General features: G+C 35.6%; 1 protein-coding gene across 3 annotated transcripts in view; it reads right to left on the minus strand.

Annotated features, from left to right (window-relative positions):
• The window catches only part of CHD9 (chromodomain helicase DNA binding protein 9), a 218,987-nt gene that overhangs the window by 41,777 nt on the left and 149,733 nt on the right, over nucleotides 1-27,477 (minus strand). For all 3 annotated transcript variants that reach the window (XM_080827902.1, XM_080827903.1, XM_080827904.1), the window contains 10 exons: nucleotides 24,837-25,013; nucleotides 23,578-23,721; nucleotides 23,204-23,459; nucleotides 21,891-22,101; nucleotides 19,640-19,835; nucleotides 16,973-17,140; nucleotides 16,092-16,271; nucleotides 9,269-9,379; nucleotides 4,196-4,392; nucleotides 3,514-3,713 (listed from right to left, as the gene is read on the minus strand). In XM_080827902.1, the coding sequence (XP_080684028.1) occupies nucleotides 3,514-3,713; nucleotides 4,196-4,392; nucleotides 9,269-9,379; nucleotides 16,092-16,271; nucleotides 16,973-17,140; nucleotides 19,640-19,835; nucleotides 21,891-22,101; nucleotides 23,204-23,459; nucleotides 23,578-23,721; nucleotides 24,837-25,013 (1,840 nt within the window). The remainder of the gene's footprint in view (nucleotides 1-3,513; nucleotides 3,714-4,195; nucleotides 4,393-9,268; nucleotides 9,380-16,091; nucleotides 16,272-16,972; nucleotides 17,141-19,639; nucleotides 19,836-21,890; nucleotides 22,102-23,203; nucleotides 23,460-23,577; nucleotides 23,722-24,836; nucleotides 25,014-27,477) is intronic.

A 27,477-nucleotide genomic window follows, 5' to 3' on the forward strand; every position in this document is an offset into this window, starting at 1 on the left:
AAGATTTTAAGCAATCTCTACACCCAACGTGGGGCTTGAACTTAGAACCCCAAGATCAAGAGTCACATCTTGGGGTTCTACTTGGCTCTACTGACTGAGCCAGCTGGGTGCCCTGTAACATTCATTTTTTTTTTTGAAGATTTAGTTATTTGAGGGAGAGAGAGAGAACAAGCACAAGTAGGGAGAACAAGCACAGGGGGCGAACCCTCAAGCAGACTGAGCACGGACCCCTCAAGATGGGTCATGAGATCATGACCTGAGCCGACACCAAGAGTCGGACAGTTAACCGACTCAGTCACCTAGGTGCCCCTGAAATAGTTCAGAAATACAAAGAAGTATTCTTACTCTTAATCGTAACATATTCCATATCTGGTCCGTTTTTCGTTTTTTTTTTTTTTAAAGATTTTATTTATTTATTTGACAGAGCGAGATCACAAGTAGGCAGAGAGGCAGGCAGAGAGAGAGAGGAGGAAGCAGGCTCCCTGCTGAGCAGAGAGCCCAATGCGGGGCTCGATCCCAGGACCCTGAGATCATGACCTGAGCCGAAGGCAGAGGCTTAACCCACTGAGCCACCCAGGCGCCCCCTGGTCCGTTTTTCATTAAAGGAAATAAGCATACATAGGTGACGTTCAACTCACTCCTTCCTTCCCAACTCACTATCCTGAGTTTGTCTAGTCATTCCATGCCCATACGTGTGAGTTGGAGGAATATTTAGTATTTAAGTTTTCAGACATTATATAACACAAGCAATTCTGCAACTTGTTGATTATGTTGGTATCTTTTTGAGATTTATACTTGCTGACTCATAAGGCTATAATTTATCTTTTCCTGCCATGTAAAAACGTACCGTACGACTGTCACTGCATGTATACCACTGCTTACCTATGAATCTTCAACGACACTAGAGCTATTTCACTTACAATTTTCAACAATTACTAAAAAATACACTTTTGATTCCTTTCAGTTCGTATCTCCTGTATCTTTTTCTTGCTATACTCTACGAGCTAGGATTTTCACGACAACGGTAAATAGAAGCTTGATGTGGACTTGTCCATTTCTTCCTAAAATTTTGGCAATTTTGCATTTATATTTTGAGACTATTTTCTTTAGTGTATGAAGTTTATACTTGTTATTTCTTCTTCTTTTTTTAGGGGGGAAGGGCAGCCAGGCACCCCCTGTTACATGTTCTTTTATGGATCTCTTTTTTAACCCAATTAATGCCTTTCACCTTAAATTGTACTTCATTCTCTGTTACTACAAATACTGTTCTATAGTCCAGTCCTCTTCTGCTGACCTGAGATTGAGTTCTCTCTGGTTGGCTGAGTTAGTAGCCACTCATCTATTTTCTTCCAAAATTGTGTTGCTATTTCCTCTCCCCGTCTCGCTCTTCTTTTGAGGGTTTATGCCTATTTATTTTTTAATCATGGAATTAAGCATATTCAAACACAGATGGAATAATACGACAGATCACTATGTCCCATCATCCAACTTTAGTAATGACCAGCTCACGACAATTTTGTTTCATCCATACCCTGTTCACTCCCCAACCTTCCACATTATTTTGAAGTAAATCTAAGACATCACTCATTTTGTTAATAAATATCTGAGTATCTCTTAGTGATAGTACATGGCCTCCTTTTAAAAAAATACCATGACTGGCCCTAAGAAAGGCAATAATACTTCCGTAATACTTTTTTTTTCCAAAGGATTTTATTTATTTACTTGACAGACAGAGATCACAAGTAGGCAGAGAGGCAGGCAGAGAGAGAGAGGAAGAAGCAGGCTCCCTGGTGAGCAGAGAGCCCGATGTGGGGCTTGATCCCAGGACCCTGGGATCATGACCTGAGCAGAAGGCAGAGGCTTTAACCCGCTGAGCCACCCAGGCACCCCTCCCTAATACTTGATATTCACATTTACTATTATCTAATAAATAATAACAATAATTAAAAAACAACTCTGGGTTCATTTTTTTAGTCAGGATCCAGATCAGGCCCCTACACTGCAACTGGTTGAGGACTCTCAAATATTTTAGGTTATAGCAGGGTTTTCAGTCTCAGGACTATTGGTATTTTGAGCTACATCGTTCTTCATCATAGGAGGTGTCTGTGCCCTCTTGGCCTCTACCTACTAGATGCTAGTAACATGCTCAAAGCAGTGACAATGCTGAATGGTGGCAGGACTGGGTGCAAAATCATGTCTGGCTGAGAACCACTGGTTTATAGATAGCCTCTCTATCCAAACCCTTTTGTTTGTTGAAGAAACTAGGACTTTTGCCTGTAGAACAGATCAAGCGTAATGCCTTGATTTTTTTTTCCTCTTTATTGACATGTAAGTGGAGTTTCAAGAAAGAGTGATATACTTGTGTCAGTCTTCCGTCTTCATCAGAAGTCCACTCTTCACATTACTAATTTCACTGCCCCCTATTAAGACAGCCTCCAGGGACCACCCTAATTCAAAACAAGTGATTTCTGTTCTTCTCCATCTCAGCACTTACTTATTTCACAATGCTTAGCACATTCTGAAATTATTTATCTACTTTCTTATTATGTCTGTCTACCTGGCTGGAATGGAAAGTTCCTGAGCTCAGGGATCTTGTTTCTTCTTCTCTTCTCAATACCTTGCACAAGAAGCATATAGTAGGCACTGTAGCAGGTATGTGTTGATTAAATAGAACAAAACTGTAACACAAATTTCAGGACGTAATAATCTTTTTTTATCTTTACAGAAAATTCAATTACTTTAATGCTGTGAAAGAATTACTTCATGCAGAAAAGAACATTCTATCAGAAATGATGTAGAGAAAAGTACTTATATTTATCTCTGACAGAACTGTAAATTGGCACAGCCATATCTGGTGGCAAACTAAAGTACTGAGGAAAACTTAAAATGTATATCAATGTTTCCCAACTTTAATATACATACTAATTGCGAAGGAACTTGTTAAAATGTAAGTTCTGATTCAGTAAGTCTGCTGCCTAAGATTCTGTATTTCGAAGACGCTCCCAAGAGATGCTGATACCATTAATCCACAGACTACATTTTAGGTATTAGGGATGTAATAATGCTGTATCTCCATAATTCCATTTCTTGGTAGGTATCTCAGTGAAAGATTTGTTCGCCATGCAGAAGGACAACTGCAGAAGGATCTTCACTGAAACTTGTTTTTCAATTGTCTAACAACTGGGGATGTCCTAAGAGCCCATCATTAAAGCAGATGCTAAATAAACTACAGGATGTTGGCACTACGAACTACTAAAAAGGAGTTTTAAAAATGAGATAGATCTACATGATGACAGATGGGAAGACCGTGTGATGAAGACCCGCAGGTAAAGCTCCGTGGAAAACCCAACCAAACCAAGAAGTTGGCATTTTCTAAGTTGGAACTTGCATGGAGAGGGAAGTGTAAGGGTTCTGTAATGTCATCTATAGTGCTTCCATATTTTACAGGGTACTATGGTAAGTGCTACCTATATAACCAAAAGTAAATTTGGAAAGAAGCAAGAATCTTCTTACCTAGATGATTCTGTAGCTCTCGTGTCTGCCCATCTTCGGTTGGAGTAATGAGATCCCATATGAAGCCTTTAATTTTCTCATCTCCTCGGTAGTGAACCAGGCAATATGCTAAAAGGGCTCGGCAAATTATTTCTACATCGTGCTCGTTCAGCTGTCTTTTAAAACGGCCGTGAGACAGAATCTCTCTCCATCGGCCCCATCTGGTTAAAAAGGTATATTTACATTAATATTGAGTCAAGTTCTACAGAAAAACAGAACTCATGGACAAAAGGCTTGAAAACTGCCCACATGTTGGGCATGAAAACCCCACATATTGTCATTAATAGGATTTACCTAATAAAGTCTTCCTTCCACCCCTGTGAGTAAAATGCAGAGTCATGGGAGAGTGCTTTCAAGTGTATCTTATTCAATAATGGATAACAAGATTGTCCATTTAATATTACTAAATATGCAAATCTCAGAAGAAGGAATTTGACTTCAGTGATACGTTTATAATTTACAACTTAAGGATATTCCATCATTCTGCTAATAAATATATGTTAAACATAATAAATTTAGAATACTTTAAACAGATTTAATTGATTCTAACAAGATAAAAAACAATACAGTAGAATATAGTATATGTTTTCTGTAACTTCATATAGCATACTACTAACAAGAAACATTAAAAATAGTATTTTACCCATAAACTAGAAGATTTTTCTCTACTCTAAAGCATTCAGTTCTTCCATAGCCATTGGAACGGTCACAGGGTCTCCGGAGTTTGGGCTTTTCATCTCCTTCACTTTCGGCTTCAGATAATTCAGCCAATTCATCTTTTGTGGCACTAAAGGGTCTTGTTTGCTTCCTAATTCTTGGAGTGTCAATAACCAAGCTGTTCTGTAAAATTTAATAGCTATTACTTGACGGTCATTTTACTATTTTGCTTACAATGGTGTTTTTACATTTTCACCTTTCAAATGGTATAGAGAATAATTATAAAAAGCCAGAAAACAGAAATTACTAACAATTTCATCAACCTACCAAGTCAACTTAAAATTTTTTATATTCCTTTAAAATCCTTATTATCATATGCATAAAATATTGTGACTTTACAGTCATAGGATGAAAAGAATTTGGTATCTGGCTTTATTATTAAAATGAGTTATTGTGTTATGCTTCCATAATAACTATAAAATATATTATTAAACTACATTTATGCATCTTAATTTTCTTTATTTAATTTGCAGTTTAGATTGTTTTCAATTTTTTTATTATTTATTTATTTATTTTAAAAAAGATTTTATTTATTTATTTGACAGACAGAGATCACAAGTAGGCAGAGAGGCAGACAGAGAGAGAAGGAGGGGAAGCAGGCTCCCCGCTGAGCAGAGAGCCTGATGCAGGGCTCGATCCCAGGACCCTGGGACCATGACCCGAGCCGAAGGCAGAGGCTTTAAACCACTGAGCCACCGAGGTGCCCCTGTTTTCAATTTTTAAAATAAATAATGCTCAAATAAACCTTTGTAACCTAAGTTTATCCCAGAGATAAATCCCAGAAAGGGGAAATATCCAGGACTGAAATACTGGTCAAAGGATATAAATATTTTATAGATCCAGAAACATGTTTTAGTCTTTTCCAAAAGTTAAATTAATATACAAAAAGCAAGGTAATAAGTATATAAACCTCATCATGTTCATTCCATTTAATTCATTCAAAACAACTTTTAAGTTGATATGCTTTTTACCTTATAATGAAAAGTTTCTAAGCTAGAAAGATATACTTTGAGAATATATAAAAGGTCTGCTTCTCCTTCAGTCTCAACCATTAATTTTAGAATTCATCAATGGCTCGTCTGCTACCGTTATGGCTGTGGTAGGCCAATGGTAGGATTGTTTTCTTATTCCTTCTGTATCTGTTAATCGGCCTTCTTCAGTAAGAAAGAGTTGTCCCTTTGCCCTGCCCCAGCTTGCTTAAAAATTTAAAAAAAAAACACAAAAAACCCTAACTGTATTTTTTGAGTAAATTTTCAAACATCTTTTGCCCACAATCATTTGAGATTTTTTTGATGTGTTTCCTTTTTAAAGATTTATTTATTTGAGAGAAAGCAGGCAAACGCGAAGATGGGCAGAGAGGGAGAGAGAATCTCAAGCAGACTCCCTGCTGAGTGCAGAGCCCCAATGCTGGACTTGATCCCAGGGCCCCAAGATCATGACTTGAGCTGAAATCAAGAGCCAGACGCTCAACCGACTGAGCCACCTAGGTGCCCTTGATTTTGGTATGATTCTGATCACCTTATACTGGCTTTCATATAATAAAGATATTAACTTTCATGTATACTTCTGCTATAAATAAGTCTCACTAGTCTGGCTGCCTTTCTATTGTCCATTATATACTTCTTAGTCTTATATATGAGTATGCCAATCATTCCCTTTGTGATTTTTTTTTTAAAGATTTTATTTATGTATTTGACAGAGAGAGACACAGCAAGAGAGGTAACACAAGCAAGGAGAGTGGGAGAGGGAGAAGCAGGCTTCCCGCCGAGCAGGGAGCCCAATGCAGGGCTCCATCCCAGGACCCTGGGATCATGACCTGAGCTGAAGGAAGAAGCTTAACAACTGAGCCACCCAGGTGCCTCTGTGATATCTTTTTAATTTAGAATGTTTCCTCACCAAGTATTTGATAAAACAGAAATCTAGTTTTTCTATTTTTTTATGCTTTCAAAAATTTTTATTTTATTTGTTGTTGTTAAGATTTTATCCATTTAATAGAGAGAGAGAGAGACAGAGAGCGAGCCAGCGCACAAGCAGGGGGAGCAGCAGAGAGAGAAAAGGAAGCAGGCTCTCTGCTGAGCAGGGAGCCTGATGTGGGGCTTGATCCCAAGACTCTGGGATCACGATCTGAACCGAAGGCAGATTCTTAACTGACTGAGCCACCCAGGTGCCCTACTTTCAAAAAATTTTTAAAAAATTCATCACAAACTGGAGTTTACTTGGCATGGAGTATATCACTATAATGTCCCTCCAGTGCTAAGTCAAAGTCCTAATCATGATTATTAAATAATTCCTTTTTCTCTAATACTATTTCTTTACTAAAACATATAATTTGATCTTCTTCTGTTCTTTGTTCTTTGTACTTTTTCTCAATATCATGCTGTTTTAATTATGTTTCCTTTATAATATTTTAATATGGTTTAACATGTAGTAAACAACACTAGTCTGTATTCTCTGTACTTCATTTTCAGAAAAACTTTAATTTTTTTGGTGAAATATAAATAAGAAAATGTAATTATACAAGTATTAAGTGAATACATGCATACATAAGTTTATTTATAAAGTGCTTAACTCTTCAAGGTAATCTTCAAGGCCCTATGCTATGACCCATACCTACGGTCTCTGACCTTGCCTATCACCTCCTCACTAACTGCCTACATTCCTCCACAATGTCACTTCTATTTCTGGAATACACGGAGCTTATTTCCACCAGCGGCTCAATGCCATCCCCGGCACCTTGAAAGATTTTCCTTGAGTCTTTACATTGTTGGCTCTTTCTGGTCATTCAATCTTAGCACAACTGTCCTCTCAGTGACCTCCCCTGACCACCTGATTCCATGCTGTCACACCTCCCAGCATTCCCAACCATCTGACTATTCTATTTTCTTCACTCTCTGATATCATCTTATCTATGCGTCTACTTCTGTCGCACCCACCAGAATCCCTAAGCTCTATCAAAGCAGTGGTTGATCTGTCTTGTGTGCACGAGCCCTACTGTGAGAATGGTCCTTGACTCACAGTATGCTCTAGCTGGACTACTGCATAAATACATAGGAATGTCTGTGGGTTCCCAATATATCCTTTTGAAAAATCATAAATAAATATGCTATAAGCATCGTTCTATATCTCCCCCTCTTTTAAAATTTTAAAAAAAAACTGTTTTGGAGGTCTTTATGGGCCAGTAGTACATAGGGATATACCTGATTATTTTTACTTATTGCATTAAACAGTAAAGGATGTATTAATCCTCTATCATAAGAAATTTAGTTTACAAATTTTTTCTAAAACAAAGAATGTGGCAATGGGCATCACTGTACCGTATTATCACTGTACATATACGATTATTGCTGAAAGACAGGTTCCTAAAAGTCCATTTAATATTCTTTTTTTTTTTAAATTTTTTTTTAAATTTATTTATTTGTTAGAGAGAGAGAGAGAGTGAGCACAGGCAGACAGAGTGGTAGGCCGAGGCAGAGGGAGAAGCAGGCTCCCTGCCGAGCAAGGAGCCCGATGTGGGACTCGATCCCAGAATGCTGGGATCATGACCTGAGCTGAAGGCAGCCGCTTAACCAACTGAGCCACCCAGGCATCCCCCATTTAATATTCTTGACAATTCATTTTTCCAGGGGAACTTTAGATATCGTTTGGTTATATGAAACAATTGTTAGCTTTTGATTTGGGTTAAATTTCTACGCTTATAAATTCTAAAAATGTTTAAAATATGTAGTTTTCAATTTCCATCGGAGAAATCTTGCAATTAAATTTGATAATTTACTTTATTAAAATCATACACATCTGTCAGTAGGTATACCCCTAAATGTTTTGTAACTTTTTTTCTACAGTGAACAGATGTTTTCTTCCATTGTATTTTTCTACTTCTATTAGTACTGATATTTAAGAGGGCTAAATGGCATATTTGTTTTTCATCCAGTTATTCATTAAACTCATTTACTAATTTTGATAATGGCTTCAAGATTTCCCTGCTTTTTTAGACATATAAACATGCCATACCCAATGATGTTTCATAAATATCTTTTCAAATTTACTTACTTGTTTCATATAGAATTACTTCTATTTCTGAAATATATTAAATAATGATGATGATGTATGGTAGTGGTGTTATTTCTCACTGTAAAGTATTACATTTTATTTTATTTTATTTTCATTTTTTTTAAGATTTTATTTATTTATTTGTTAGATAAAGAGAGAGAGAGCACAAGCAGGCAGAGTGGCAGGCAGAGGCAGAGGGAGAAGCAGGCTCCCCGCCGAGCAAGGAGCTGGATGTGGGACTCGATCCCAGGATGCTGGGATCATGACCTGAGCTGAAGGCAGCCGCTTAACCAACTGAGCCACCCAGGCGTCCCACGTGTTACATTTTAAAAGGCTGTTAAAATAGATCCCATGCATCAATGCTTAACATAAAATTATTTTTTATATTATTTTTTATATTATCTTGATAATGGGTAAGCTGCACAAACACTGATTCCTACACAACAATTAGATGTCTTATGAAGTAAACAGTTATGTTATTATCAGTTCTACAAACTGTTCTTTAGCTTTTTGGTCCTTTCTTAATTCTAAGGGAAGTTACAAAAGAAACAGTTTAAAAACGCTACTTTCTTGAGTGCATTTTTTTCTCCTTTTATATCTGACTGGATCATCATTAATGGGAGCAGACTCCAAGAAAACAAAGTTAAAAAGCAAAATCAAAGTAACTGATGATTTAAAGACATTTTAAAAATTGAAAAACATTGTACTTTTAAGAATGTAAGTATCTAAACTTAAACTTCCCCTGCATTATCACCTATCACGGCAGATAGCAGAGGTATTAAACTGAAGCAGTGTCTGGCTCAACAGGTGCTCATTTTAATACCCCACATCAATTTATTTATTCAGATAGATTTATTTCAGTAACTACACAGTTGAATACCTTGAAATATTACAATAATATTACCAAAGTATCCCAACAGGTTATTTTTTTTTAAGGGAAAGAAATACTTACTCTGCCACTGATGGCATCTATATCTATTTCTGCCTTTTTAGCCCATTTTTGCCAGAAGTTGGGATCATCTAAGGAAATATCTGTCCGATTCCCAGATGCCACAAAGCTTGCCTGAAACACATAATGGCAGTTTCTTAAAATGTTATGAAGCTTAGAGGAAAATCTACCACAGTATATTCACAACATCATCTCTTCACATTTACTGGGGATAGACTATGAATTCATCATACACACATACATTCAAAAGATGTTCTAAATGGGATGGCCTGAAACGTAGCACAGCGAATGCTCAAGGCAAAAGCCTCACTGCCAACACAGGCTGTGGATTTAGGAAAAGATTAAGTAAGTTATTACTCTTGTTTAGCTCAAGCTTTTGGTAAGTAAGGATCAAATCCTTTTGGTGAAGAAACTACACAGGACAGAGATATGCTTTCTAGAAACATTATATGAGTATTAAGAAATTAGGTTAGCACAAGAAATTTCAAACTTGCTTGCCCCATACAATTCATTTTCTGGTATACTACTTTATTTCTATCAAATTTTAAAAAGATATGCCTCCTAAAGAAAATGTAATACAGGATATGAGGAAAAAAATCACCATCTGTCTTTACATTAAAAATATTTTTCCTTACACCAAAAATACTGCATAGTCATTGTAAAAACTTAAGAGATTACAGAGGAACAAAAGAAAAAAATAACTGATTTACTTCCTTAAATATTGTAGAAATTATACAGTCTTTTAGTTGGAAGAAACTTTAGATATTACAGCTCAACACTGGAACTTATAAACTAATAACCATTATTCGCAACTTAAGTTCCTGAAAACAGATATGCCACTTCAAAGAAAGTCATTAAAATGCTTTATAAAGTGCTTTATAAAGAAGTAGTGAAGAGATACATGGTGCTTTAAAAAAGAAAGAGCCTGGAAAATGCATGGTAACACTTACAAGAATTAAAGGGAAGAATACAGTCACATAATTTTCAAAGGAGAATATAATTCGTAAATGGCTTTAAGATAATGACTAATTATCTGGGATATAATCAAATGATAAAAATCTTCATTAGAAAACCCATTTTGATGGAATTTTAAAATGCAGAAAATTACACATTAAAGAGATAATAAAACAGCTATAAACAAGCAAGCTATTTATGACATTTAAAAGAAGTCTGGAACTCTGAAAATTTGAATACTGGAAAGCTGATGATATGAAGGAATTACTGATCGAGATTATGACCTGAGCTGAAATCAAGAGTGGGATGCTCAACTGACCGCACCACTCAGGGGCCCTGATGATTTTATTTTTATTATTTCATTTAATTTAAAAGATTTTATTTATTTATTTGTTGGAGAGAGAGACAGAGAGAGCAGGAGGCTGAGGGAGAAGAAGGCTCCCTGCTGAGCAGGGAGCCCGATGCAGGACTCGATCCCAGGACCCTGGGATCAAGACCTGAGCTGAAGGCAGATGTTTAACTGAGCCATGCAGGAGCTCCTATTTTTAAACATAATAATAAGTATTGTGGCTGTTTTAAAGAAATTTTCATATACCTTATATATATGTTCGTATATATAATGTTTGGGATTTCCTTTAAAATCATATGAAAGATGGAGTAATGATGAAGCAAGCTTGGCATGAGTTGATAATTGCTGATAAATGAAGCTAGGTGACAAGGACATAGGTTTCATTATACCACTGTCTATATTTGTAGTTTGAATTTTTATATTGCATCTAATGAGTAGAAACAAAATCCTAAATGCTTCTTGCTGAACTTTAAGATTCTGTTCATGACACTGCTTACCAAGTAATAAGTACATTCCTTCCATCAAACATGCTTTTGAGGCTGGGTTATTAAGATGCTTGTGTACAGCAAGTGGTGAAATATTATAAATGTTAAATATGTGCATTTTGCTGGCATTTTTATGAAACATAAGTGATGGAAATAAATGTTCTAACGAAATGAATTTAAATTTCTTTTCTTTCTTTTTTTTTTTTTTGCTTGTTCTAAACTATAGCTTTAATATTGGGAAACTACTAAAACTAGGAATTTTTAAAAAATAGTAATTTTTAATTTGTTGACATGATGAGTGTGATAGGGTGAGTAATAGCTCCCAAAGATATTTAGGTCCTAATTCCTGGATCCTTGTGAATGTTTATGGCAAAAGAGACTTGGCAGATGTGATAAAATTAATAATTTTTGAAATGGGGAGATTAGCCTGTATTATACAGGTGAGCCCTAAATATAATCACAACTGTCCTTATAGGAGGGAAAGAGGAAAAGACTATGTGACAACAAAAGCAGAGATTGGAATAATATGGTCACAAGCCACAAAATCCAGGCACTTGAAAAAGCTGGAAGAGATAACAAAGAGATTCCCCCCTAGAGCATCAGAAGAAACCAGCCCTACCGACACCTTGAGTTTTTGCCCTAGAAGACTCATTTTGGACTTCTGACATCCACAACTATAAGAGAATAATTTGTGTTCTGGTTATTTGTTACAGGGGCAACAGGAAATAATACGAGATACCTCTTAATGATAAACCACTCATTACACAAACTCATATCCAACTTAAAAAGAACACAGGCTAACTAGCTTAATGAAATGAAAAGTAGTAGCCCTCATCATCTGCATAAAAGTATCTGATGACAATCAAAGTGTTATGATTGAATATAAGGAACAGACATTTAACTTTACTCAAGTAATTCCTAAACCACAAGGGGATGTCTACTTGTTAACTCAGAAATGAATTTTTCTTAAGTGAGGACATAGGACATCCATACTTTCAAATCTTCATTACTATAAACTCTTCAATTTCTAGAAACACTGAAAAGTTCACTGAAGTTCACAGGGTTTTATTTTATATTATAGTTTCATTGATACTTGCTTCTTGAGATTTAACAGATCTGGCAAATGAGCATCTGCTTTACATGGGCATTGAATATGAAAAGCCGTTAAAGAGAAACAATTAGATTTTTGAAATCAAGCTTATGGTTGCTAACCTTAAAAAAATTTTATGTTGCAGTTAGATAATTGCTTTTATTCTGCTACCAGATAACTACTGATAATTAAAATAATTTACCTGGAAGAAACCATACTTCACAATTCAGTAGCTTCTGTTATACTCATTATAAGAAAAATGATACATTTATTTTTCAAATAAAATAAAAAAACATTTCTAAAGAATTCTAGATGCTATTGTTAAATGACATATAACCTATTTTCAAGATGACTTCCAAAATTCTCAAGGACTGTAATGAATTAATGCCTCCAGAAATAAAATTCCTGTTGTAGAAGATGTCATCGTACAGGTATACTGATTACTTCCAAATGTTAAATCTTAATATCCTAATTCCTCTAAAAATATTTTTCTTTAAATGTTTTCCCTCAATCATTAAATCCTTTTATTATTTACAAGGGAAGACTTTTTGTTTTTATTATTATTATTTTTTATTCTGTTATGTTAGTCACCATATATCATTTTTTCTTTTTTTTTTAAAAGATTTTTTACTTATTTATTTGACAGAGAGAGAGAAAGAGAAAGAACACAAGTAGGCAGAGCAGCAGGCAGAGGGAGAGGGAGAAGCAGACTCTCTGCTGAGCAGGGAGCCTGATGTGGGCTCGATCCCAAGACCCTGAGATCATGACCTGAGCTGAAGGCAGAGGCTTAACCCACTGAGCCAACCAGGCGCCCACATCATTAGTTTTTTGATGTAGTGTTCCATGATTCATTGTTTGCGTAGGGACGACTTTTTAAATGCAGAAATCCATCTTCCTACATCAGAAGGTAGCAGAAGGACAGTGGGCGCCACAGAAGGGCCCTTATAAATAAGCAATTCACTGAAGCTTGATACATAGACTGCTTTGTTTTTGTGAATTAAGCAATTCAAAGTCTTGTTCTCTACTAGAAAATACAGAAATCAAATGAGAAAATTTTCTCTATTTCTTGGATCCACCTGATTGCCCTTACAAAAATATCTTACAACAAGGTTTAGGTGATAGAACCACTTACAAATGAAGCTACCAATAATGAGTTTTATTTGCTGGATATGTACTAAGTCTAAATAAAGAGTCTTATTATGTACTCTGCTCCATATATATGGCTTTTCATAAAAAGAACTTTGATAATGCAAAGACTGAAATTACTTCATGTATCCAAACCACTTTAAAACAATTAAACATAGAGGAAGTCTTTGGAAATTCCAGAGAAAGCATAAAATACTATCAACTTTGCACCTTCCGTACCACTGTACAGGGGTGCTGTATTCTTTTTTTTTTTTTTTTAAAGATTTTATTTATTTATGACAGAGAGAGCTCACAAGTAGACAGAGAGAGAGAGGAGGGAAGCAGGCTCCCTGCTGAGCAGAGAGCCCGATGTGGGGCTTGATCCCAGGACCCTGGGATCATGACCTGAGCTGAAAGCAGAGGCTTCAACCCACTGAGCCACCCAGGCACCCCGGGGTGCTGTATTCTAATATGCCAAATGTCCACCATACAGTGGCATTCGCTCACAACAGTGGAAATGAACAAATTCCAACACAACTACAGGCAAACTCTCTAGACTTCCTCAACTACTAAAGTACCTCTTCAGTCAGCCTTCTTTTCAAATACAAATTACTCCATGGTCTGAGGGTTTTTCAAATAGAAATTTAAATGTTTAAGTATGTCACATTCTTACAGCACAGCTGGTTATGATTAGAGTATACTTGAATAAAATAATACTCATACAGCACTTTACTGTGAAGTGGAAAAGGCCAAGTAAGATTATGACGCTCTCCTCTTTAAGGACAAGAAAGTCTCTTAAAGGTTAATTGTCCAAGGTCACTCAGCTTATGAGTCAGAATTCAAACTCTGGTGTACTGGTTTTCCATAATGATTTTCATTAACACAGTACATGAGGAAACTTGGACTCTACCTGTGGTCATTAAACACTTTACACATGTCCACATTAATTAAAATAGAAAAAAAAAACTTTAAGGAGAGTATCTCTAGGTGCAGCGTAACCAACAAAGGTGATTTCTGTACTATCTGCACAGTGTGTTGACAACTTGGGTATAGCCAAGGAATCCCAAGTAAACAAGATTTCTCATGAAAGAAGTTAGAGTTCAATGGTGACCAGTTGTAGTTCTCAGCCTCATTCTTCTGCAGTATTCCTTTTGTTTCCACAATACTACTTTCTTCTGATTTATTCTCTGTGAACTCTCAAATCTGTCTGTTTCCTAGGCAACTCTCCTGGACACCTCCACCTGAATCCCCTGTAAGTGCCACAAATATAACAGCCTCCAGTATTTTGTTTTCTCTACATAAACTTCCTTCTCATGAATTCTCTATCTTACTTAATGATTCCATTACTTAATGATTCCAAACTATTTGAGCCAGAAATCTTCAAGTCCCTTTGACTCCCCACTTTCATACGTTTCTAACGGGTCATCAGCTCCCGTTGATTCAAGTGGTGCTCCACTACCCTTGTCACCCATCACCATATCCGATATAAGCCTCTTACCTGGTATCCTTGCCTCCAGTTCTTCTCCTTTCAAACTCATTCTCCACACTGCTGCTAGAGTTAAACTCCTCAACTGCATTCATTATGTCCATTTTCTGCTTGAAGGGATTTAAAAGCTTTTTAACTGCCTCAGGATCAAGTTCAAATTCCTCAAAATGGAATTTTTTCGAACCCTTCACAATTTGGGTCTGACCTCCCTAATCCCTTCATTTTCATCTCCATTTAATTCACCCCGTGCATCTATAATGCCTGTACCATATTCCTTCAAATCTTCCTTGTACTTTAGGAACACACGACTCATTTCTGTGACTCTCCCTGTAACACAGTGAAACTCACGCTTCCTTCAAGACTCAGCTCAGATGTGATTTTCTCCGCAAAGGCTTTCCTGAGTCTCTGGCTCTTCTATTTTATGCAAAATTAATCATCTCCTTCTTTGCTTATTTTCAGCAACTAGAATCCTTTCATTCTAGTATTCCCAGCATGTAGCAAGGTATCTGACACATGATTTCATTAGTTTGCTGAATGAATGCATGAGAAAAGTTTTCACTGGAAGACTGATTATTATTTTGGGTGCAGTATCTACACTACTTGCTCTAAAACAGAATTCTCCTAAAGATAAAGAGAGACTTCTGGAGTGAAAGTGGAGAGGAGGATTCAGAAAGGAAAGGAAGGGGAAAAGAGAAAACGTGTATGAACCACTGCAGGTGACACCAGAATACTGCAATATGAAACTCTTCAGATAAACACAAGATATAGGTTTACCCCATATCTCTTTGTAAAAAAAAAGGGGGGGGGGTGAATATAAAGGCAGTTAGTAAACTTTTGAAATGTTTTCCCAAAATAAGGTAGACTGTTATTAATACTTCCTTTCAAGACACAAATTTCGTTTTACCCTCCCCAAATTAGATTTAAGTATTTAAGATGAAATTAGAAATCCTTTCTCTTCTTTAAGTACTTTAAATTATAGTCAGTTAATGTAAGATGATTTAACCTCCTACACTATTACCCACATTTTGCTCTGGCTTCAGCATGTATGTTCTTTAATTTCTAAATCTGGTTTTAAATGTTCTATTCTGATTAATGCACAGAACTATTATACTTACTCCATTTCACTAGGATCAGAAGAGTGCATGTGAAATTTCATATCAGAGGTCAGAAAAAAAATGAAGGAAAAGAATATATAACCTGCTTCTAAGCTAATTTACTTTATTTAAATATTAAGTATATTTAATGTATACTCTGCAAATAATTAATAGACTAAAAGAGGGAAATTTTTTTAATTGTCAACATTACTAGTATATTTATAAAATATCACTCACTGCTACCTTGGCAAATGTTGACCCACGTCCTTCTGATTCAATTGTTATAGTTTTTGTCCGGCGTAGTAAAATCTGATCGATATCCTCCTCACAGAATTTAGAGCCTTCATCTTCTTCCTCCATAATGGCACCATAAGCACCTCTTCGAAGCAGATCTTCTATTTCCTTTTTGGAAAGCTGTTGAATCTAAAGAGAAAATAATTTTGGTAACAGTATTATTATGAAGTTCCTAAAATGAGAAAACCATCCCTAAAAATTTCCAAAGTACACAGAGTCAAGTTTAAACTGCCTCTGGGGTTTATCATATATACAAGAGAGAATTCTCTGAAAGAACACATTGAAGCTGCTGACTTCTTTCTTATTATCTTTAAAGTAGTATTTGCCATGTGCCTCTAATAGCTTCAGTTATGACAAAGCCTATGGGGCAGATAACCTCTGAAGGTTCTTTTTAGTACTAGGATTCTATTGCTGTTACAAGCACTAGATATAGGGTAACAATCTTGAGGGGAAAACATGCCCCCCAAAATCACATAAAACAAAACAAAGCCAATGCCAGTAGTTTGACACAAAAATTTGAAAAGCTGTTTATAGAAATAACGCAGAAAAATTCACAAATTCTGTTTTGCTATGCCATGATACAAACATCCTAAAAGCAGAGCAAAGAAGTCCAGCCTTGAAAACATTCTTAGAATTCATGAGCACTGGAGCAATATAGACAGAACAGAATTCATAAGCATTAACTAAATATAGGTCTATTCTGAAATGCCTCCTTACATGAGAGTATTTCGCATTCAGTATGGATCAAAATGAAATGATATACTACCTAAAGTTAAAATTAAATGCAAGTAAGAACACAAACACTACAAGTGAAAAGAAAATATACATACACCACCAACATTACTTTCTCTTCCACTCATGCTCTGTAACACAGCCTTATCTAGACCCAGTTTCAGACTGGCTCGGTCAAACATCTCTCTCTCATATGAGTTACGAGTTACTAGTCGGTAGACTTTAACTGCTTTATTCTGACCAATTCTGTGGCAACGAGCTTGGGCCTATAAAAAATGAAGTTACAGATTCAGTTTACTTTACAAAGTAGCACAAAAGGGATTACACAAAAGGCATTTAACAATAGACTATCTCAATGGAATATAAAAGTATGGAAGAATTTTTAGAAACTCTTGCTATAAAATTAGCTATAACCTTTATCTAGAAATTAAGGTAGTGCTTACTAAAATGAGAAATGATTCCATAATCAGCAGTAAGTTAAAATTTAAGCTTGTATTTCAGAGATAAATAAATCCATGAAGAATTAATGTTTTTAAAGAGGGTACCATCAAAATAACTTTAGACAGGAATGTAAACTGCTATGAACAGATTATTTTTAGCTGCTGGCAACTCAACCTTTAAACTTAAAACATAACCCTGAATTTCTCCAGTTTTTTCATTATCAATAAACTTTTATCATTATCAATAAACTTTACATTATCAATAAACTTTTCAATACATTTTAGTTACTCTGGGTAATTTGGAGGGGGATAAAAACTTAAGGTGAGTATCTCCAGAGACATAATTTTACTTAAACAAGGAAAGAACTAATTAGTTAATATGCATATGTATTTGAAGTAGAGACCTTGGAGATTACGTAAGAACTTTATTTTTTTCAGAGAGGGGGGAAAAAGTGAGAGAGAGAGAAAGGGGGGCAGGGGCAGGAAAGGGACAGAGAAAGTCTTAAGCGGGTTCCACACCCAGCCTGGAGGCTGAGGCTCGACAACCCTGAGGTCATGATCTGCTCTGAAATCAAGAGTTGGATGCTTAACCAACTGAACCACCAAGTGCCCCAAGAACTTCTTATTTTATCTTGGGGTTCCACAAAACTTAAAATTTGTGTTTTAAATTTAGACTCTAAAGGTTTCAAGGAATCAGCGGCTTTCTCACAAATTGCTAATCACCTTCCCATTATCTTCAGAAGACTAAATTATAATTTGTGGCTTTAAACTTACAAGCGGCATTGATGCAATACTCTGTTGACATCTTTATTCTATCATATACTCTTTGTGCTTTTTACAGCTCAGAATTGTGTGTGAACAACCTTGCTCCAGGTGTAGGGAAAGTATAAGAGGCCACATTTTTCATTGGTCTATGAAGGCTAGATCTACATTAGCAGTAAGTAGAAAAAACCAAGTGAGAGGAAGAAGTTGGGGAGTCTGATACAGTTTTTCCAGTTTCTCCTCAGGTTCTATCATGTGATTTTATTTTAGATTAACTTTTAGAACATCAAATGTGCTGCAGGCTATGTAAGTATAGACATGCATCCAAAAGGCAAAAAATTATAATTTGGGTTTCTCTTAGAGATTGGTAAACTACGCCCTGTGGACCAAAACTGGCCTGCCAACTAAGAATGGCTTTTATACTTTTAAGGGACCATAAACACAAATGACAAAGCACGTGTGGCAGACACCTTATGTAATCCACAAAAGCCTCAAATATTTGCTACCTGGCCTTCTACAGGAAGAGTGTGACGCTGGTCTATTAATTTTGGATCTTTGATATTTTGAACTAGATGATATATAGTTACACAAATGAGAGGTTAAAACCTTATTTTTTATTGAGCTAGGTATATTCTCAGTAAAAATTTACCATACTTGGTATTATAACAGCTTAAAGTAATAATTACAATACAACAAAGCCTACCATGAACAATAAAAGAAGAATTTCTTAATCTTTGTTCTCATACCTATCCTAGATGCTTATCTTCTACAAACTTTGATGCAATTTCATCACCCTACCAATATTAATACTTCTGTTTCTATGAGGTCCAAGTACTATTTTAACTTAGACGTGTATCTTAAATTTTTACAGTATTTCATAAAAGGCACAGTCTATTAGGTCTTAATTCTATGCAGATGATACTATATGATAATTGAGAAGATAAAAGTAGGATAAGTGCTTATCTTTCAGAAAGTAGATTCTGAAATTTTTATTTGTTATAAAGAACTTAAAAAAAGATTTATTTATTTAAGAGAGAAAGAGGGAGGGAGGGAGAGAGATAGGGAGGGAGGGGGAGAGAGAGAGAACGAGCGAGCGAGAGCACACACTTGTGCATGTGGGGCAAGGGAGGGGCAGAGGGAGAGAGAAACTCAAATGGGTTCCACGTTGAGTGTACAGCCCAAGGTGGGCCTCGATCTTTACCACCCTAAGATCAGCACCTGAGCTGAAACCAAGAGTCAGACACTTAACCAACTGAGCCACCCAGGTGCCCCACAAAGAAGTCATTCTTAAAGCTTGGGCCTCTCTCAAATTTACATAATATACTTCAAATAAATATTGTACTCAAGTAAATAAACCTACTTAGAAGACATATAATCTAGATAAGTATATTTTCTTGTCACTAAATTAAAATTAAGATAATTTAATCTCTTTGATTTGGCAGAGATATTCCTTAGGGAAACATACATGTTAGTTTGTTCAGATAAAAACAAGAGGTTGAGGATCAAAAACAGTTCTAGGAATGAAAAAAGAAATTTAATTCTTCTGCCAAGCAATGTATTTACCTGCAGGTCATTCTGAGGATTCCAATCAGAATCAAAAATTATACATGTATCAGCAGCAGTTAGGTTGATGCCCAACCCACCAGCTCGGGTACACAGAAGGAAAACAAATCGATCTGAATCAGGTTTACTAAATCGATCGATAGCAGCTTGTCGAAGATTCCCTCTGACCCTTCCATCGATTCGCTCATATAAGTATCTATCAAATGAAATGTCATAAATTTAGTTAGATGAATATAATGAAAATAAAGATACACTCTATCAAATGTAAAGTCAGTTTCCTTGCAACATTATGTTTACTATAAAATGAAGAGGCAATATCACCCCAACTAGTTTCTACGGTTTTAAAATTCTCAGTGCTGGTAGTAGGGAGGAAACACAAGTAATATAAAGATACAAAATCTTTGCATTCCTCTTGTATAGGTAAAATGCCATCACAATGAATATCATTTTCAGAAGCTGGAATTAAACATGCAAAAACTACCTTGCTGACCTCATTACGATAGTATATAATGACTATTTTTTTAAATAAAAAGCAAAGACTTTCATAGAAGTTCAAGAAGCCTACCAATGTTTCCCTGTCTCAATTAAGTTAATCTCTCAAGATACACTTTTTTTTTTTTTAAGATTTTATTTATTTGAAAGATCAAGAGAGAGCAAGAAAAAGTGCAAGCAGAGAGAAGGCAGAGGGAGAGGGAGAAGCAGACTCCCAGCGAGCAGGAAGCATGACCATGGGGCTAATTCCAGGACCCCAGGATCATGATGTGAGTTGAAGGCAGAGGCTTAACCCACTAAGCCACCCAGGCACCCGTCTCAAGATATACTTGATTGTAAACTCTGTATCTACCAAGGGCGAACTGAAATACTAATTTTTTTTTTCAACTTTTTAAATAAGTACTTATTGAAAGGATTTGAAAATAGTAATAAGGCTTTTTGCCTCATTTAACAGATTTTCAAGATATTAACAATATTTGAAACATTAAGAATTTACGTAAAAAACCCTGTTATCTAAAACATTCTAAAACTTGCTGTAGAATGCCAATTCTTTAGAGTGAATTACTGTTAAGCAGTTAATTTTTAACTTCTTTTATCTTTCCGCATTTACATACAATTCAGAAACGGACAGCCATTAAAAAAATTAAAATACATAAAAATTTAGAAACTAGAAGAGGAATACACAGGATATTTGCCACACCTCTTCTGGTTCAAGACACTTCTTTACAAAAAGAATTTATTAGAGTCTCAGAAGGAGCTCACTGTTGTCTCCAGTACCTGTGAAATGGGGTGTGACTTCTAATAATGTGACACTAAAGATATCTGGGGTTCTCCATGAAGTTCATCTTGATCTTATAAAGTTCTTTGTATCAGGAAATCAAAAAAGAGTAAGAAGAGCTATTTTTAGGAATACTGAAATTTTATCTTCCTTCTTACTTATATGATACGAAGTTGGGAACAAAATACATTTTGGAATTAGACCAAAGAGTAAAACACTGACACTAAAAACAGAACTAGAAATAAATGAAAAATAAAAATGAACTGCACAACTTTTGATAATCTAAATTCCTACAGACCTTTACTTATGTATAAGGGTCAAAACCCGCTGAACCAAAATCTACAGTCACATCTTTAGATTCCCTTTCAGGGTCACATGTTGGTATCTGACTGGAGCACTAACGTTCTGAGAAAATAACCCACGATGAATATCCTATTCATCTAGATCCTAGTTAGACAGTATTGAAGACTATCTTATTGTCGCGCACCAAAACAAAACCAAACCCACATGAAACAAATGATAAAAGACTGAAAGCATGAACAAGGGTCAAATGGTATACAGTGAGAGTCAAAGTACAGCAAGTTCAGGTTCTCATTACAACAATGAAAGATGTGAAAAGGTACTGAACCATTTTTTTTTTAAATTTTTGAAGATGGTTCATTTAAAGTGTCATTACTGCAAGATTTATAAATCAAGTAAGTTGGACACTAATAAACCCATTCTTAAGTCAACAAATACTTGTCAATTTACAAAGGTTTCTTCATCAATCTCCTTAGCCCTGCCTACTATTTGCAACATATGCAGGTTAGAGGAACACCTGACACGTAATCGTAAACTACCTTTACTCAGATTTAAATGGGTTCTTACCTAAAGAGCAAGAGGTGCATAAAGACAGATTACAGTACAATGATGCAAAATCCTGAAGAGCATATCCTTCGTGTAATTCACAGTATAATTCAGTAGATGAATCCTATGTCTTACCTTTTATGAATGAGATAGTCCTCCAGGATGTCAAGGCAGCGTACCATCTGAGAGAAGATGAGCACCTTATGACCTCCGGCTTTCATTTTGGGAAGCAATTTATCAATAAGGACCAATTTACCAGCAGACTGGATCATTGCTTGAAGATGAAAATCAGAAGCAGCTGGATTATATGTATCTCTAAATTCTCCAAGTATTTTCTCCTCAGCACCTGCCAAAGAAACGTAAGAAGATAGCAACAATGCACAGATACAGGTAACCCCCATTCGCTTTCTTTTTAAAAAAATGAAATTAGTGCTCCTCTGTGCTTCTGTAATACATTAAAACTTTCTGATGACAAGTATACTGTTTTCATTAGAATTATTTATGTTTGTGGCTAAACACCCATCATAATTCCACTGAGGATGTGGACAACATCTTAGAGCAAATTTCAGTCTCTCCAGACCTCTGGCTTAATGCCTTATATAAATTTATGTTTGCTAAAAGTTTAATGAATGCTATTAGGGAAAGAATTAATGAAAATGTGGTTCTAACCTACGTGAGTAAACATGTATTTTTAAACAAACATCTCCTATTTAAACACCAATACAACAGTGATCCTCACGAAAGGGTGATCATAATCAATCTGGATGTGTCTATGGGTATCCTGCTGGCCATCAAAACAAGGAAACAAGGACAATTAAAAGGGAAGTCAAGTTATAGGTCTTTGTGATGCATTCTTCCTCAGAGAGTCCAATCAGCATTAAAGGCTCTCTACCTTCCCTCCACCCGTCTGGTCATTAAAGAATAATAGGATTGCAAGAGAGTGAGCTCCAGGGCTAAGAAACCACAGGTCCTGGATAAAGATGGAAATATATTCTCAGGAATGAGTGAAAAGATACACAGAGAGAACACTAGCAAAGAACCTAATAAGACCTTAAAAAGTAACATTACTATCGTCCAAAAGCTGAGACACTAACTGCAGACCTGGACTGGCTGGAAAGAGACTGGGGGCGGGGGGGGGGGGGGTGGAGAAAAAGGAGGAATGCAGAGGCCCAAAGGTAGACTCTGCTGTCTTTGCCCAGGAGGAGGATTCAGCTGGAGAAGGAAATCCAGTCCAGGTTAGACTGAATGCGAGTCCAGTTCCAGTAAGCTGGCATGCAACTGATCATGGAGTGCCCTCATTCTGAAACACTCATACCCCCTCAGAGCACCAGAGTGGGGAGCTGGAGCATCGCTGCCTTTCCTTGTAACAGCCATTGCCGCTGTAGTGGGTTTTTAAATTTTTTTAAATTCATGAGTATTTGTTCAAGGAAATAATCTTTTTTAGCTACCTTTGATAAGATACGGATGATTACAGCACTTCCTGAGCTCCATCATGGTATTGACCAAGTTAGGGACATTAGTCTGCCCTGCTCCTTTGGATAAAAATGAGAAGTTCTTCTCCAAAATAGCCCGGTAGTATTTCTTCTGAATGTTAGTAAGTTCCACTTCAATGATGGTTTCTTCCTTTGGCGCCAGCTTCTTCTCTACATCTTCTTTCAATCTTCTCAACATCATTGGCTTTAGAATAGCCTGAAGTTTCTGCACCTGCATAAGAAAACGATGAAAAGATGTAACACGTATACACGTGCAGTTGCAAACTCACATACACAATCACAGTGATAAGAGGGTTGATGGCCTTATTTACAAAGACCAATGAGGATACCTGCTCCTCTGTTTTCAGATCCCCAAATTCTTGCATAAATGTTGATTCAGAAGGAAACCTTAAAGGTTCCAGAAAGTGAAGAAGACTGAACAGTTCTTCTACTGTATTTTGGAGAGGTGTGCCAGTCAGAAGCACCTTGTGTTCCTACATAAAGCAAGAATAATTCATGTCAAACACCACAGGACTAAAGTTATATGAAAGCTGATATAGGTTATTAAATATTCAGTGTTTCAAAAGCAAGTATTTTTCTGACCACAATTTTTAAGTCAATTCAAAATAAATCTCTAAAGAATCTTCATTAATTTACTTTCTCAATCACCTTTTAAAAACTCTGTATCATTCTTGTAATACTTGACTTAGCATGCTATTTTTACCTATTCAAGAATGCTTTTAAGAGAAAGATTCTAAATAATTAAGCATATTTTAGATTTTCTCAAAGAAACAGGCCTGAAAAAGAACAAAGAAGGTATTTGTTTCTTTTGTACTCAACAATTCTTGATATGGCAATTTGAATACAAAATGGTTCTCATTCTTTATAATTTGGTTAATCATCACTTGACTTTTCACACAAGAACAATTCTCAAATCATTAAGGCTATAATGTAACACTATGAAGAGCTGATTGGAATATGCTTCTACATTAGACTTGTATTACAAATTAAACATAATAGTAATAGAAATAAATATTTTTGATGATAGTATAAATCACTTAAAATTTAACAATACCTCTAAATTCCCAAGCTAATTATTTCTATATGTATGTGTGTATGTGCATATGTATGTATATACTGGCAAATGTTTAATTTAGAAAGACACACACCAGTCTGTAAATCCTAGAGTGGGGAGTGGAACTGGGGATGGGCATTGATAGAAAGGAAGTAAAAAAGGGCGCTTCAATATTCTATGGAATGTAGTTCTGCATACTGGAGTTATTTGTTCAAGTGTTCATGTACTAATTCTGTCATTGTAATTAAATGAAACTGTTAAAAAATGCAAAAGACTGATTTGGAATAAGCAAACATACTAGTAAGAAGATGACTTTTAAAAATCTCCTTTATTAATTATAACCAACATATGTGGAGCATGTGGAATTTTTTCTTAGTAATTAAAACAAAAGAAAACGCAACAAAACTCACAGATAAAGTTCAGACAGATATATACTCTAAAAAGGAGTGAGTTTAGTATTAGCTCTCTGCCTCTATCTGACTTTTCACTATGTAGCTAAGAAACTGCATTAAGTAATAATAATAAGTTACTTACCAGATTCATGAGTTTCAGACCTTCTAGAAGTTTACAATTTTTATTTTTTAACCTATGTGCTTCATCAATAATCACACATCGCCATTCAATTGCGTTAAGTTCTCCACAGCCACCAAGAATCATTTCAAAAGTGGTGATGATGGCTTGGAATCTGTAAGCTCCTCGAATGATACGCCCCTAGAAATTTATTATCAAATACAATAATTTGCTAGAATGTCTTCATCACAATTTTTAATTCCTGTCAAATAGCATAAAAATACATCTAATGACATCTGCTATAAAACCTTTTCCACTGGAATTTTCATATATGCACACATGCCCTTTAAATGAGGGATTTTAATGTTAAAACTGTCTTGAATTGTAGTGTTTTCAAGAATAATGTAAATAATTGTGCCAACACAATTATTTAATTTATAATTATATTCAAATAAGTATTCTCTGATAAAGTGTTTTATAGATATTAGGTGTTATAGTAACAATTTTACATCAAGAAAGAAACGACCATTACAAAATTTGGACAATGAAATTTCAGTTTTAATGTTTATTACTTATATCCGTGAGTTTACACATACAATAGCAAATCAATAGTTATTATCAAAATTAGCCACCTGAGTAATTTATTCAGCAAATATTTATTGAGTGTCTATGTGCCAGACCCTGTTCTAGATGCTGGAGATAATAGTAAACAAAACAGACAAAAATAATTATCCAAGAACTTACAGTCTAATGATTCAAATGTAGGACATAGTCGATAAGAAAAAAAAAAACAAACTAAAAAAAAAAGTCAGAAAGTGATAGAGCTGTGGAATAAAATAAAATAGGGATAAAGAATAAGTATGGGGTCAAAGGTGATCACTGAAATTTCATGGATTGGCTGGGAAGCCATTACTGAGAGGTGACATTGGAGCGAAGTCCTGAAGATGAGAGAGATCCCGAAGATCCAGGTGATACCTAGAGATCTAGAGCAGAGAATATTCTTGGAAGAAGTACCAAGTGTGAAGGCCCTAAAGTGGAAGTATCTGTGGCAGTCTTCGCATGGTAAGAATGCCAGAGAGGCTGAAACCCATGGAGTGTGGAGGGATGAGGCTGTACTGGGACTTGAAAGTGTGCTAAGGATTGGCTCCTTCTCTGTGCAAGAAGCTACTGGGGGGTTGCGAGACAGGAAGTGCTATGATTTGACATGTATTTTAACAGTCCCTTGTGCTGCTGTAGTAAAAATGGTCGTGAAGAGGCCAAAGACAGATCATAGAGGCCAGTTAAGGGACTGTCATAGTAATCCAAGCAAGAGATCATCATTGGAAGTCATGAGAAGTATTCAGTTCTGAATGCATTTTAAAGGCAGAGACAACAGGATTTGCTAACGGATAGGTGTAGAGTGAGATAAAAAGAGGATTCAAGCTTAACTGTAAAATTTTTTACCTTGAACAATTAAGGTGGTGTTGCTACTTACTTACAATGAGAAAATTCAGGATTCTGGACATGTTATGTTTGAGTCAGCTAGTGGACATCCAAGTGGAACAGCTGAATAGGCATTTGGAGAGAACTTTGGAATTCAGGAAAGAAGTCAGAGTTGGTGGTAAGATTTGGGAAGTTTCTAGCAGTATAGCTGGTACTCAAATTATGTGACTGAATGAAACCTCTGATGGAGTGAGTATGGATATAAGAGAGTCTGAAGATTGAGCCCTGGGGTCATCCCCAAGTTTAGATAGGGAAGATAAGAAGGAACCAGTAAAGGGAGCTTCAGAAGGAGTAAGTGGTGATATAGGAAAGTATGAAGTCCTAGAATCCAAGCCAAGAGAATATTTAAATGGGACTGAAAACTGTAAATTATCACAGACTACGAGAAATGAAGGGTTAAGAAAGATCATGTATTCTGATTTAGTTTAATTCCTACTAACTTATTTAGATTAATTCATATTGATTATATACAATGGCCATTGAGTTGAATAACAGATCCAGCAGAATACTCTTAAAAAAGGCATAAAGTGTACAGCTAGGGCATTTATACAGTTCTAACAACTGGGGACAGGATGCATTCAGTTAAAGTGATATCACAGTGTTTAAGAACAAGGGTTTTTGATTCTAAGTAATCCCAGTTTTGCCAGGATTTTGGAGGAAACCACATAACTTTTTACCTCAGTTTCCTCATTTGTAAATGGGGCTAATATTATTACCTATTTACAAGGTAGGCATTACAAAGATTAAGGGAAATACATATCTAAAATATCTGGCATACTGCCTGGCACACGGTAAATACTCAATAAATGTTTGTGATTATTAGTGTTATTATCTTTACCTTCTTCAGGGCGATTCAGAAAAATCTTAGCATACTTTTACTACTGCTATGATATCAGGCTATTTAATAACTTGAAAAAGCACAAGTTAAATATTCAATTAATTAATTTATTTATATTAAAATTACATGAAAGAGTTAACTCCAAGTTAAATATGTATCTAAAGCACAGATCTATTTAGAAGAGACATTTTTTACCTTTTAAAATTTTAAGCCTGTCAGATAGTATTCTTCTAGAGTATATAACATTTACCACAAAATATAATATTTAATATATACTATTTGGTTTATAACACATTAAGAATCTTTTAGCTTTTTGACTATCGTGTTTATACCAAAATCATATGA

The sequence above is a fragment of the Martes martes genome (genome assembly GCF_963455335.1).
Source record: "Martes martes genome assembly, chromosome: 17".
NCBI lineage: Eukaryota > Metazoa > Chordata > Mammalia > Carnivora > Mustelidae > Martes > Martes martes.